General features: G+C 41.6%; 3 protein-coding genes across 3 annotated transcripts; 2 read left to right on the forward strand and 1 right to left on the reverse strand.

Moving 5' to 3' along the window:
• The first annotated feature begins 601 nt into the window (after positions 1-601).
• ccl27a (chemokine (C-C motif) ligand 27a) lies at positions 602-1,993 on the forward strand. Its single transcript, XM_079223030.1, has 3 exons — positions 602-708; positions 1,226-1,343; positions 1,449-1,993. The coding sequence occupies exons 1-3, from the start codon at positions 645-647 to the stop codon at positions 1,558-1,560; spliced, it is 294 nt and encodes a 97-aa protein (XP_079079156.1). The 5' UTR covers positions 602-644; the 3' UTR covers positions 1,561-1,993.
• Positions 1,994-4,846: 2,853 nt separating this feature from the next.
• On the forward strand, positions 4,847-9,001 carry slc35d2 (solute carrier family 35 member D2; the record flags this gene model as incomplete). Its single annotated transcript, XM_079222295.1, has 13 exons — positions 4,847-4,863; positions 5,587-5,811; positions 6,280-6,313; positions 6,424-6,510; positions 6,620-6,687; positions 6,777-6,848; positions 7,012-7,080; positions 7,178-7,280; positions 7,739-7,831; positions 7,932-7,999; positions 8,109-8,187; positions 8,420-8,502; positions 8,872-9,001. The coding sequence occupies 13 exons, from the start codon at positions 4,847-4,849 to the stop codon at positions 8,999-9,001; spliced, it is 1,128 nt and encodes a 375-aa protein (XP_079078421.1).
• A 3,234-nt stretch (positions 9,002-12,235) lies between these two features.
• Positions 12,236-14,692, reverse strand: znf367 (zinc finger protein 367; the record flags this gene model as incomplete). The annotated part of the gene is made up of 5 exons (XM_079223021.1): positions 12,236-12,521; positions 12,636-12,774; positions 13,231-13,350; positions 13,490-13,640; positions 14,408-14,692. 5 exons carry the CDS (start codon positions 14,690-14,692, stop codon positions 12,236-12,238), a joined length of 981 nt encoding a protein of 326 aa, XP_079079147.1.
• Positions 14,693-14,906: the final 214 nt, after the last annotated feature.

A 14,906-nucleotide genomic window follows, 5' to 3' on the forward strand; every position in this document is an offset into this window, starting at 1 on the left:
GTCCTCCGATGTTTGTAGGATTGTTCCACTGCCCAAAAGGTTCACAGAATAATGTATTCAATATTTAAACATTATGACACAGCCGTACACATACTTATTTCTCACAAGATAATATTCCTTTTTACTCTGTTTGACCCGGCTGTCTCAAGACCTTTTGACCTTTTCACCTTAATTAAGTTCCCATTTGATCTGAATTTAGTTTCCTTTTGGTCTCAATTGTTTAAACTATGCATCCTGCCCTTTGAGACACTGGGTGTGGTATTATTTCATTCTAAATCAATTAAACATCATATTAAAAGAGTGGTTATTAAACCTGTCGGGGCCCGTCTGAGCGAGGCCAACCTGTACCACACGCTCCTCCAGCGCCACCCGTTTGAACAAAGAGTCGGGTTCAAAAAGGAAAGTGACATTTTGTTTTCATAAAGACCTCAAACTTACCGTCTTTTAATGACTTGTGTTGAGCAACACGTCCCATTGAGAAAGATGCTGGACGGTTTGAGAACATGTTGCCTCTGCTTGAGGTTGGGTGTGTGCACACTGGTGTGTGTGGGTGTGGGTGGGTGTGGGTGTGGGTGTGGGTGTGTTTTCAGTGCCAGTATTTAAAGAGCAAAGACAGACTCCGTCTCATCATTTTCTCGGTCATCATGGAGCTGAAAGTTGCGTTTGTGATTGTCTGCCTCTGGGCTTTGGCCGTCACCTCAACTGAAGGTAAGAACGCCATCATCGTAACGATGTTAAAACCAAGACAGCTCTTGTTTGTGATCAGTTTTTTCAGAGAATAACGCTCTAAAATAAGTCAGAGATGTTTAGATTAATGGGGGAGAGTAGAGGTGTGTGGTATATATGTTTTCTGTATGGTGCTAACATGAATAAAACTGTAAAAGGTTTTAAACAGTTAATTGGTTGCATATTTCTGTTCATATTAACCCGGAAAGCTTACATGTGAATACATTGCAGGAAAAGCAGAGGATCTAAATCCTTTTAATGTAATGTTTTTTAAAAGTATTCGTTATTTTCTTCGAAACCCAAGCCCCAAATGTTATGTTATGTGTGAATTATATAGGGGATAAACAGGTTTTTTGTGGAGATTTAAGTTGACTACGTGGCACAGATAGCACAAAGAAACGGCATGATGTGTCAAGATTTTTATTTTTTCTTCAGTTCTACTATTCCATCATCTTTCCTTTCCAGCATCCTCATAATGTGTCTTAATCCCGCTTTGCAGCTGGCATCCCAAAATGCTGCATCAAAACAAAAGGGGAGATCCCTTTTCGGATGATGGTGAAGGTTCAGGGATGGACGATCCAGCACAGCAGCGGCCCCTGTGACATCTCTGCACTGATGTGAGTGGTGCAGATCAACAATGAGCCAACATGATAACGGTTTTTGTAACAACTTTTCTTTTGTGGCCATCATGTGAAACTCTTTCTGCCCTTGTGGGTCCACAGACTGCGAGTGAAGGGCATGAGGAAGCCCGTGTGTGCTCATCCCAAAGTGAAGACAGACCTGATTATGCTGCAGCAGCGGCTGAAACAGAAGAAGCAGAAAGCAGCTTACTGAGACGTCCTTCTTTTTACTACTTTGATATTTACTTGACTATTACTGCTCTCTATAATTCGACCCCGCAACATTTCGGAGGGAATTATTCTGCGTTTTACTCCATTACATTTATTCAACAGGTCAAAACAAGATTTTAAACAAAACATCTGATCAGTTTACAGCATTAAATTACTGCTGACATGTTAACGCATCAATAATTATGATCCACTAATAACTGACGGGGGCCGTTCTGCATTATGGGTACTTTTACTTTGAGTGTATTTCCTTGCTAATAATTCTCTACTTTTACTTTTGTAAAAATTGGGTGTTTGACTTATAATGGGATAGTTAGTGTGGTAAATAATGTGAATACAACGTCTACCTTTGCATTTATCCAATCATTGTATCCAAAAATCTATCTGTGAAATATGACTTAATAAATGTGTTGTTTTTCTTTCATGTTATTCATTTTGTGTCCCCAGATGATGGTCAAACTATGAAGAGAGATATACGTTTTAGATACAATGTTGCTCTTGGCAAACTCATAACTTAGTCTTAACTCTCTGAGATCGGGGGTCATTTTCTTGATTTTACATAATTTCTTAAATTCACTTTTTAAAGTCACTTGCATATGATCAGGCATGAAAACGGGTCGGGGTGAAAAAGGTGAGAAGGATATTACCCCTCTAGGGGGGTCCGGGGGCATGCTCCCCCGTAAGAAAAATGTAAATATTCCATATTTTAAAGCATCAATCTGATGCATTTTGAGATGCATTTTTTGCCAACCTGGCAACCTTAACTTCAGCCAAATTATTATGGCCAAATATATGAATACAAAAATGGTAGAAACATGTAAATAAATGTCTAAAATCAAATTTATTATTATATGGTGAGGTGATGAGCTGTGGCTGGCGTTGTGGCCTGCAGTGATTTGGCAGAGACGGACTGGAGGCTGCTAAAGCGATGCTGCATGTTGTCCTCTGGACCCTGGCAGCTGCAAATCCTCTGTAAAATAAATTACTAATAGTTAATATAAGTTCACTAAAATAAAGTAACAGGATAGTGACAATATTTGATTATGCCCCGTTCAGTCTCATAACCACCCAGACCAATTTAGCTACTGACTTAACCTTGAAAATGTCACTCCAGATTTAGATAGAAATTCAAGTAAATTCCTGGCTCGCTCCCAAGTCATGACTATACTGACACAGAGACACGCTGCTACACACAGAGAAGGCTGTAAAACCTGTTGGAAATATTCACTGGACTCATGCATGTGATCTATTTGTTTTTATTCCAAAGTGAGGGATCCACTTAAAAAAAACAAGACTCTCCTGTAACTCCTGTCATTGCTACTGAGCGTCTTTCTTATTTACTTGTCATGGCCGTGGAGAAACCCAACAGTGAAACTCAACATTTAAATTGTCGGGAAAATGCTGATGCTACTTTTAGTGTTCTGCAGCACGTTCAATGCAGAAAAGTGAGGGATGCATTTTGCTCAATTTGTGAACAAAAACAAGGAACAGGAAGAAGAAAAAAAATGCTCTGGTCTGTCAGCGACTCAGTGTGCAACTTGGCATTTGACCTCAGGCTGCATCTGGCACAGCTGTACTCTTGTGTAGTCTTCCAGGTTTCAGTCAGTTGGATGAAACCCGATTGTGAGTCTATACATCTGCAACACTACTACAACGTATCTCTGTCATATTGGACTTATCAAAATTAGAAAATAGACAGTGTAAAGCTAAAGTGAAATATATGTTAATATCAGGAATTCAAAGTGAACAGTAATCTCAATATTGAGCTGTTAGGCCCAAGCCCTCAGGCTTTTATGGTTGTAAATACTCATCCCTATAATAAAAAAGCCCCTCCAGCTAATGCCATTAATCTCCCTTTTGAGTTACAGCTTACTTAAACAAGCACTCACTCTCTCTCTCTCTCTCTCTCTCTTTTATGCGTCTACTCACATCAGAGCAGGTTTCTCTAGTGTGAAGAGATTTCAACAACCTTCACCGTTTACCAAAGAGCTCTCATCTATCAGCAAAACCAATAATAGTTGAATGTCCTTCAACGGAGTGCTCAAATCCCAACCGTTCAAAAGACAATCGGCTGCACGGCATCAGGGGGTCAGACGGGGCCGCAGCAAAACCTCACTGTCAGACACAGAGAAAAACATGTCACATCTGTGCAATGTTGAACTCCTGCTGGCAGCAGATCTGTCAGCAAAGTTTGGCTCTGGCTTTTCTCGCCTCAAAAGGGCAATATGTTGAAAAAGCTGATCAGAGAAGGATCCTTCTTTGTCGATAAACCAAGACAACAATTATAATTTAAATGTGTGGTGAAAGAACAAGGAGAGAAATAGACAGCTGTAAGTAAAGTGAGAATATGACAGAGCAAGACTTGCACAATCAACCGGCTGAAAGTACAGCTGAGGGAGAAAGTCTGATGCAACAGCGCCTTTTAGAGGAGACACTGACAGCCAATAGAGAGTGAAAGTGGTCGGCACCATGATGTACCTCACAACAACAACAACAACCAGTGGTTCATGTTGACTGCTGACTCCTCAGGTTTGCCAAAAGTGAGTCGGTTCATACAGTGTGTTGAACCTTTTGTCTGGTAATGTGCTTTGCACGGATATCAGGCAACTCCACCGGGTCCTGGAGACTAGCGCCTCTTCCTCCTTTTCAGGAGTTTCACTCAGGAAACACAAAATTGTGCAGCATCCTGCTCCGGTTGGTTAATCATATTCACACTGTCAGATAACTTGTTGCAGCAGCCGAGCACTCTAGGAATGCCCTATGAAAGATGAATCATGAACATCTTAAAGTGGCTGCCTTATATATACATAGTATATAGATAAGATAAGATAAGATAATCCTTTATTAGTCCCTCAGTGGGGAAATTGCGGGATTACAGCAGTCTTGCATACAATAGAGACACATAGTAAAAAAATATATATATAAATGAAATAACAATATACAGTAGTAAAACAGTAAGAAGAATACAGTATCAATTTCCAATTAAATATACAGACGGAATAAGAGTATATATATATAAAAGTACTTAAACATATTTATATTGCACCAGCTGAGTACAATTAAAGTCTCCACAGTGAATAAAGTGACCAAGTGTCCAAAAGTGATTAAGTGTTCATGGTTTACTGAGAGCTCAGTGTGTTGTTTCTAAAATGGTTGACCTTTAACATTTGTTGAGATAACATCTCAGTACGACTTTTCTTCCAGACTATTGACAGCAGCATAGTGACCAGTGGCCAGACGGCCTGTGGCACCTTTGATGTTGTTCTTTGTAGATGGTGGATGCGGGCGGGTGGGTGCGGAACAAGAAACCCCTTTCATACTTTGCCACAATGCTTTATGATGCACGTCTAGACTTTGTTAGTTTTGATGCATTTTGTATTAACGTGAGAACTAAATGTCACATGTGTCACAGGCCCTTCTTGTATTGCTCAGATGTACTCTTAATTAAAGACAAGTCATCAACCAAAATAAACCAAAACTGGACGGAGACCCTAGCAGTAGAGCAAAAGAAAGAATAAAAGACAGCTTCTTTACATTTAGATTTTCACATTAAAATGAGCCTTCTCTTGTGGTTCAGAACATATTTGGATTATTTCACAGAACATTTGAGGAAAGGGCGTATATCATACATTTGATTATTTTATTATTATTTAAGTGTAAGTTTAAAAGCCAAAGAACCATTTTTGTGTTTAAAAAAAGAAGAAAAGTAACGGCATGCATTCCTATGATATATGTTATATAACATATGTCCTCTTTTTATTTTAATGTTTTTTTTCCTGTCTATTTGTATTCTCTGTGGTTGCCCCCCTGGCATGTTAGTTTAAATGTACTTTGCCGTTTATTATTGACAATTTATGAAATTGTACATGTGCAATTGTTGAATAAAGAAAGTTATTTAAATTTAAAAACGTGTGGTTCATAACTTATTTAAGCAACGTTTGCACAGGGTCAAGAGTGAGCGCCGAGATAGACATCCGCCATGTTGTCCGTTTTCTTTTTCTTGTTTGTTCAGTAGAACCAGAACCTCCCACCAGGAAGTAGCCGACTCCTCCTCGCCTCCGCCTGTGGGTAAAGGGTCTCAACAGGTGCGCTCCGTGTCTGACCTGACGATGCCTCCGGACGCCTGCCAGCAGCCCGCGCAGCACCCCCGGCTGCTCCGGCTGTACTCGGCTTTGTTCTACGCCGGCAGCTCGTTTGTCATCACGGTGGTGAATAAGACAGTTCTGACGAGCTTCAGGTAACGTTACTGGAGTCACAACCTTACCGTACGCACCTTACGTACTTTACGTAACCTTACGTAACCTTACTAAAAGTAGCGTTAGCACAGTGGGCTGGAAGTAACGCTTTCAAATGTAGTAAAAGTATCGGCGTCAAAACATATCCGTCTTAAAGTATTAAATAGTAAACGTTGTCCCGTTCATAATGCAGCGATAGTGTTATTACTGGGTTATATCGATGGATAAGGCTATGTGTACGTCACTTTAATGTTGAAGAGCTAATTAAACCACTGTAAACACTTTATCCGCTCGCGACCGTGTTAAAGGTCTTTTTTTTAATTTGCAAAGTAAGCATCAGATAAATGTACTGGAGTAAAACTAAAACTATGGAAGTACTCAAGGTACAATGGAAGAGTCAATGACGACACTAAATAAATCGTCATTGACTCACACCCAATAATTCAACAATGTGTGCGTTTGTTTTGCAGGTTTCCCTCTTATATGTGTTTGGGAATTGGCCAGGTAAGTGTGTGTGTGTGTGTGTGTGTGTGTGTGTGTGTGTGTGCGCGCGCGTGCGTGTGTGTGTGTGTGTGTCACACACATGTTTCACATGGTCCCTTTGGTGTTTTCAGATGATCGCCACTCTTGTTGTCCTTTATGCTGCCAAAATGAGCAAAACAGTCCAGTTTCAAGATTTTGACAGAACTATTCTCTTAAAGGTAAGCATTTATTTGAATTTTTGTAATATATAAGAAATACATATTTATCTTTTATTTAATTGCATTTTCATTTCTAAAACATTGTACGCCTTTTCTATTTTCTTGCCAGATTTTCCCCCTTCCTTTGCTCTATGTTGGGAACCATATAACCGGACTGGCGAGCACCAAGAAACTCAGGTTGTTGTCTAATTATAGCAGATTTAGTTCTCTAGCAGTTTGTGCTTATTCCTGTGGTTTCCCTAAAAACATGTTGTTGTTTTTTACAGTTTACCCATGTTCACAGTATTACGGAAATTCACCATATTGATGACGATGATCTTGGAAGTATTTATTCTCAGGTGAGGCATCTCTCTGATTTATGTTTTGCCGTTAGAGATTTGAAAAGATTGACCTCATCCGAATTGTACCACGACTGGTCTGAACGTACTGTACGTTATGTCTCATCAGTTTATTAGCCCAATTAAACAAAATGGGATTCAGTGTTCCTTTTTTTTTCTGCAGAAAAACATTCCCAAAGCGCCTTGTGTACTGTGTTGTGACCATCGTTTTTGGTGCCATGGTCGCTGCAAGGTATGGATTTTATTTAATTTTTTAAGGAAAATTAATTGTATTGGAATTGTTTATATACCACGTAAGAACTGAACACTCCTCTCTTCGTCTCCTCTAGTTCGGACCTGGCCTTCGATGTGGAGGCCTACTCTTTCATCCTGCTCAATGATGCCTTCACTGCTGCCAACGGCGTGTACACCAAGAAGAAACTTGGCACCAAGGTAACATTCCCTGCACCGTCTGTCCAAACGTGAGACTGTCTGTACTGTGTTTGACCTGCATGTCTCCCTACAGTTCAATGCTTTTATCTATTTTGAATGGCGACAAATAATGTGGAAGATTGGGTTGCTGTATAGAAGGAAGGGAGTTATAAACAGTTTAGTTTTTTTCCCGGTTATTGATTGATTTGTACATGGGTGATTGCTTTGGTTTGGTCATCCTCCCTTTTATAGGACTTTGAACACACAAAACACACATTACATCATATAACATAAACGCACAGAGCGGCACCTTTTTGACCGTCACGATTTTAGATGCTGACGGCCGTCAACCTATTTGGCTTATCGAAATGAAATGTGAAGAATTATTCATATTTCAAATCGGCAACATGCAGTAAAAGTAACTGTCGTCAGGTTTTCCCGTTTGTTACACATCCTCTTTTTCTCTTGTCGTTGTTCAGGGCCTTGGGAAGTACGGTGTCTTGTTTTACAACGCACTACTCCTCGTCATCCCCACGCTCTTGGCAAGCGCATTTACTGGAGATTTACACGAGGTACAGAGGGCCGCTGTGATCCGGTGTGTTACTTCTGTGTTTGTTGCCGAGACTGGAGGCTTATTCCCGCCTGACCAAACGTTTGTGTTTTGATTCACAGGCGCTCACGTTTGAGGACTGGGTTGAAGCCCCTTTTGTTTTTTGTTTCCTCGCGTCCTGCTTCATGGGGTATGTCAGTCACTGTCACACAACAGTTGGAACCTCATAAACTTCCATAGGTCCTCCATTACTGCCTCATTCTACACAGTTTTGACACATTTTCTGCCTTGTTTTTCAGGTTTGTGCTGATGTATTCCATAGTCCTGTGCAGCTATTATAACTCAGCACTTACTACAACAGTAGTCGGGGCAATAAAGGTATGAACAAGTGAATGTCTTTATGAATAGACAATGCTTAAAGTTCTAACCCATATGGGAAATTGGATTCTACAGACGGCACACAGTAAACAATCAAAACATGTTCAAAATGGCCTCTACTTGCACTGTGCAATGGATATGAATCTTTGCAACTTGTGTAGTCACATTTTTTTCTCCTCTGTCCAATTTCTCCAAACAAGATCATCACTAACCTTGATAATCTTTTTTTAAGAATGCGGCAGTAGCTTACATCGGCATCTTTGTGGGCGGCGACTACCTGTTCTCTTGGCCCAACTTCCTCGGCCTCAGCATTTGGTAGGAATGAATTTTTTCCAGTTTTATACTGTTATTTTTATACTGACATGTTTTGTTAAAGGCTACAACTAAAAAAAATGTGGGAGGAGTTTGATGTGACAAAAATGATCAAGCATACATGAGGCCAAAAAAACCGCAGTACATTTACATTTCTTACCATGTTTAAATTTCAGTCTTTTTTTTTTTTTTTAAGAGCAGCATCATGAGATTTAATTATATTTCCGAGCCATATTCCAAACTAGAGCAAAGCATCTATGAACGACAGTGAAGTTTATGGTCTCGCTGGGATGCACATTGTTACACAGCTGATGCGGTCGTGTCGTTTGTGTCTCATGTCCTCACAATTCATTGCTTTTGTTTGCGTCGCAGTATGTCAGGTGGACTGATGTACTCGTACCTCACCTTTACACAAAAATCAGCTGGAAGCGGCGCAGAAGGAGCACAAGAGCTGACGATTCCCATCGCAGAGGATTCAACAGGGAAGGCCTCTATAAACTAAATGGACAATATTTTAGCGCTCACCACTGGGTGGCATTGTTCTGCTCCATACTGGAGCATTATTGTTTTTACACTTTTACAGTAAATGGACTGTACTTGTATCGCACTTTTCTAGTCTTCCCACTACCACTCAAAGCACGTTATCACTACATGTCATCATTCATTGTGTCACAACCAGGTGTGGTGGGGTAGAGACTCAGGTGCAGAAGGAAAATGACAGTAAGGCCAAAATCAAAAAGTACGTTACTTAGTAGCAAAAACAAGTACAAAAAAAAGGCAGGCAGGGAGTCCGGAGTGAAAGACAGTCAGATAAGTAGGGCTGGGTATCGTTGTTTGTTTTTTTTCAATACGGTGTCTAAACCGATACTTAAAAAAAATAAAAAGGATATAGTTCAAATTGAACAATATATTAACTGTTTAAAGTATACAATAAATATAAATAAAAAACACTTGACTTCAAACTACAGTTTAACACTTTTTAACTTCAAACTATGAACAATATATTTAAAAGAAAAAAGTATTTTTTGCGAAGTACAGCCACACTTTTGACAGTTTACCTTTCGGCATTCTCTCTGTTAAAAGGTTGATGGCGAGCTAGCTACTGTAGCTATACATGCGATAGGCTATCGTTACCTGCTGCCAGGGCGGAGTCATCAGTGTAGTGTAAAAAATATATATATTACAATCGGCTCAGGCACCGAAAGGAAGCGCCGAAATCTGCCTTGCGTTAGGTACTCAACCTTACAGATAAGGGGTAGCAACTAGGAAACCACTGGAGCCCTCAGCTCTTACACACAAGACAATCTGGCACGGGGCAAGGGAGTATATATAAGAGCGGGGAAACACAGGTGTAGGGCATGAACAATCAGGAGACACACATACACAAATAACTAACAGCTCAGGGTAGCAGGGTGTTACACATTGGCTATCATGCAGAAGCACAGGCACAGCTTGCAGGAGCAATTTGGGGTTAAGTGCCCACATTGACATGGACTAGCGCAGTGGTCTTCAAATGGGGGTACGTGTACCCCTGGGTGTACATGAAGGCCCTCCAGGGGGTACGCGAGATTAATATATATATTTAATATTAGCATCAATTAAAAAAATCCTTTAAAGTAGTAAAAATATAAGTGTATGTTTATAAACTGAATTGTATCTATTCCATATTAAATCACACACTGATGACACAGCGCTGTGTATTACATCTTTTTTTTCAACCAAAAATGCTTTGTGCCGGTTTGGGGGTACAGGTTGAAAAAAGATTGAGAACCACCGGACTAGTGGACCCGGGGATCGAACCACTGATCCTGTGATCATGATGAGCGTGCTCTACTTTGTTTATCTGTATTGGTTTTGATTCAATACTGCTTTTAAATTCACTTCTAAATCAAATCAAGACGTTGAATTTCTGGGTCCGGTTCGGTGAATGTTTATTGAAAACCAACAATTGTATAACAGTGTGGAAAGCCTGTCAGAGAAATCTTACCTTTTACAAAATATGTGTAATTAAATGTCTACCAAGCAAGCAGGGTCACTCTACACATGTCAGAAACATGAGAACTGTTGAGGGTGGGGGGTTGTTAGCGGAGAGGAAAACTGAAAACTAAAATTCAACTTCAAAGCTCTCCCGTAAATTGTGCACACTCATATTCTAACAAACATAATGTGTATATATATTAAATGCCATAATCTTCTCAAACCACCAAATAGACTACGGGTTAGAAATGCTTAAAAATATACTATAATTGGGTAAAAAATAAATCATTTGGTGTTTTTGATTATCAACATTTCACTTGCCTTCCAGTTTCACCGTACCTCCACACGGGTAATTTGTCAATCAAACATCACAGCTAGAGTGACAGGGCAGTTATGAGAGGCTTCATACAGTGTTGAAGGATGTAGTGTTGCTTTTTTTTTTTTTAATCTCCCAGCAATACAAAAATAACCAACCTATGCCATTTTCTTGGACACGTACAACAAATCTAATCTTCAGTGCATTGCAAGCTTAATCCAAGACTAAATATGGAGGGGGTAAAGGCTAAATAAAAAAATGAACGGGCTGTCAAAATGGATTTGATGTATTCAAAATGGATTCAATGGTTTCTACTGGTACCAGATTGTTTCCCTTCCCATGTCAAGAGATCAAAAATATCAAAAAAATGTGAGCCAGGAAGAAGTAAAAAAAGAATACGGTGAAATAAATATCATAATTTAACCTTTTTAAATGAGACACCACACACTGCTATCATGCTATGCCCGTGTCGTAACTGGTCTCACCCCTTTTAATATAAAAGGGGATTGACATCATCCATCGTTTAAAAAAATTAAAAATCTCCCATCGGTTTGGAAAACAATTTAAAAGGTCTGCATGTTTTTTTTTTTACCCATGATTCTTGTGTCTGAATGGAAAATCTGTCAAAATGGAGATATGGTATGCTTTTTAAAAAGGGAAAAAAGTGGATCGTTTAAAAAAAAGCGCATGATTAACAAGACCTCTGGATTAGACTTGCAATGATCACCTCTCATTCGCACAGTAAAAAAAAACAAAAACAACCATGTCCCATGCCCGGACCGTTCCAGCTCGCTTTTAGTCCACCTTCTTAAAGCTTAAACTTCTCAGTTCGTTTTTGTCCCACCGCTGCCGTCGGGATCGCGGCAGGGGAAAATTTGTGCTTTTACAACGCTGGAGATGAAACCTGGGAGCATGATGATAGGCCATCTAGATAGTTGAAATGCAACTCAACATTTCCTATGTTTGACCACCCTGTATCGTTCTCTCCGTCGGAGCTTAATCCATATATACACATCAGTCATACACACTCTTGTTACACTCTCAAATACACTCAAAGAAAACTCGTTACCCATCAAAGTGCAAACACGACAAATTAAAAACAGAATAGGTACTCTTTCTTTGCCTTTAGAAGGCAGGAGAAAAAGAAAGACATTCTTCATATAGTCAAATCTACAATTATAGCAGCCTAAAAAAAAAAAAAAAAGGATAAAATGGAAGCTGAATAAGGTGCTTTAGCTTGTGCCTTCCTGGTGCTGCGGGGGGAGGGAGTGCATAACACTGATCTCAGGCCAATTCAGCTCGCTCTCAAAAGTCTGATGTCACTTGATGGAATAAACTAAACTAGCCATTGATCTGCATTGATGAACACTTTCTAGCTACAGCACGTACTGCAGGAAGGCGGGGTTGGGAATGGAGATATGAGGGACGGGGAATGGGGGGCGTTCAGGGAGACAGGTTGTTTGCCAGCTCAATGAGCGCGAGAGCACCGTGGAGACGCTCCCGCTGCTCCTGGAGGCGGCGCTTCGCGGATCCTCCCTGGCTGCACTTCTCCTCCTCGGCCTTTTCCTCGGCCTTCCCGTTCTCCTCGTCGGACTGGAGGAACTCCATGGGGTCCTGCTGCTCCTGGTCCTCGGCTCGCGCCTTGCCCTGCGGCTTCCCCTTGGTGGTGGTGGTGGTGGTGGGCGTGGGCGTGGGCGTGGGTGCCCGTTGCTCGCGAGTCTGCCAGTACCTGCAAGGCACAGAGAAATAAATGCTATTGAATGCACATGACGCCGGTTCTGCGATTCAGGCTTCACGGAACAGATCGTCTGCGCTCGGTTCTCCGCCCCGCGTGTCCACTTACTTTGCAAGCCACTCGGCCACGGCCTTGTTGTCCACCGACTGAGCCGACCCCTGGCCCTCCTTCGGTTCCTCCCTCTTCAGGCGGGAGAAGGGATGCTTGGGACAGTGACGGTTGGCGTGTGTGAACCGATTGCCACATCCTGCAGAGAGAGAGAAAGAAAGAAAGAGAGAGGTATGAATAAATGCAGTAAGCCATTAAAGGCCATGGTATTCTGTGATTTTTTTTTTTATAGAACAGTCAAAACACAGCCGCGTTTATCAGGTACTTTCCAATTAAACTCTTAAAACAGCTGAGCTACACCTCAGCTGTTTTAAGAACTTTTCAGGAAAGCACCTGAAAAGTGCCTCAAAGTGAAAGCTCCCATGTGGTGCACTGTAAAGACATTTTAAATACATGTTTATTCTGTCTGTGTATATATATATAAAATAGTGTTATTGTGGATTATTTTTTACTCTTTTTATGACTTGTTTTTTAATTTGACTAGTATCTCTTGCTGCTGTAATCCTGCAATGTCCCCACTGTGGGACTAATAAAGGATAATCTTTAACCTTTAACTTATCTTATCTTATAACGTCACTAGCATGCAGCTTAGTACCTTTCTCCGAGCAGACGAAGGGCTTTTCCCCAGTGTGCAGCCGCTGGTGCGTCTTCAGCTGACCGCTCTGGACAAACGCCTTCCCACAGTTCGGGTAGTCACACAGGTAGGGCCTCTCTCCTGGTGTGTGTGTGAGGGGGAGATACTGTTCAGTATAGTCATAGTTGTGACACAGTACCTCTAATATAATACACACATACGGTGCACTACTTTCACACAGCAGCGCCCGGTTACTCTGTGCCCCTCCCGTCCGTCTCACCTGTGTGTGTCCTCTTGTGAGCCTGAAGCGACTTCTCCCGGGGAAATACTCGGTTGCAGATGTTGCAGCGAATGCGGCTGGACGAAGTCTCCCCCTCGTTTATGAGCTCCCGGACGGTGTCGGCCCGTGGGCGCCCTCTGCGGATGCTGTCCTGAAGGGGAAGGGAACACACCGGACTTTAACATGGGGTGTCACACAAAAGCACTCATCCCCCGTGGGCAGATTGAGCATCAAATATTCTCACACTTCTATGATTTACTACATTTACATGGGCATACTTTAAAAACTGGCACATGGTGCTCACAATACTTGACACATGTACATCTGCATTTGTTCTAATAAAGACATTTAAATAAAAAAATCAGTAACGTTTAAGCAGCGGGTTTTTTTTTTTGCATCGTGTCATTCATAACTTTCTTGGCTGAGCTCACGTGCTACACATGGAGCAGGACGCGCGTTTTGTCCATTCTAATTCATTCACATCCGGTTCCATTTTTGGCGCGCGACGAAACGTCATGTATGAGCGCTGCACAGAGCAGCTGCTCCAGAACCAGGAAGTAACTGGGGTTTAAAATCCACCATGTCACACCCTATTGCGCGGGCATTTTTTTTAAATGACTCCCGACCCCGGCCACATCGTTTAAGTAGATATAAGCAGTTAATAACATCTGAACTGTACTGCTCTTCTATAACGACTCCGTTTGGAAAGGTTTGTGTGTGTTTTTAGGTCAATAACATCCTGCATGCGCTCTTTTCTTCTCAAAGCGTGCTGTCATTATAAGTAGTTATTCTTCTTATAGGCCTTTCACGTGCAGTCGCTGTGTTTCAGTGTTAGTAATAACCGAAAACTACACTTTTTGTCTGCGTAACAGCGTCTGTCACACTAACACGTTTTTAGTTACAACAACCTGAACTTACCCTGCTCTGGTCCGATGAAGGGTCCGCGTCCGCGTCCGCCTCCCGGGCCGTCTGGGTCCCGGTCGGCGACGAAGCCCCGCTCAGCGAGCCCGGGCTCAGAGTCACGTTGTGGGCGTTCTCCCCCCACTTCCACGGGTAGACCATGAAGTCGCTGAAGCCGGGACTCGTCGGCGTCAGAGCCTCCGCTTTCCTCGGTTTGATCGGCGTGGTCTTAATCACGGACACCAGGACCCGTTTGGGCGAGTCGTTGCAGAAAATAACGTGCGGGTGCTTGTTGTCCGCCATCGTGTGGATGTCAAAACTCCGGCAAAAGGCAAGAAAAAAAACTGTAAAAGTAATCAAACGACTGGATTATTGGGTCAAAAATGAATGAGTCAAAGTCATAAATAGATCGCCTTTTCAGTCTGGAGTGAATACGTCCTTCATTTCCAAAAAGGCTCGGCTCGTCGTTCACTACAAAGTATCCGCTAAAAGATACAGTTTGATTAAGATGAGGATA

Source organism: Taurulus bubalis (assembly GCF_910589615.1).
Source record: "Taurulus bubalis genome assembly, chromosome: 8".
Lineage (NCBI taxonomy): Eukaryota > Metazoa > Chordata > Actinopteri > Perciformes > Cottidae > Taurulus > Taurulus bubalis.

Excerpts from the sequence above, each read along its gene's own strand:
- ccl27a (XM_079223030.1), top strand. The coding sequence starts at position 645 with ATGGAGCTGAAAGTTGCGTTTGTGATTGTCTGCCTCTGGGCTTTGGCC. Across the intron at positions 709-1,225 it reads GGCCGTCACCTCAACTGAAG|CTGGCATCCCAAAATGCTGC; the intron begins GTAAGAACGCCA and ends CCCGCTTTGCAG. Across the intron at positions 1,344-1,448 it reads TGTGACATCTCTGCACTGAT|ACTGCGAGTGAAGGGCATGA; the intron begins GTGAGTGGTGCA and ends GTGGGTCCACAG.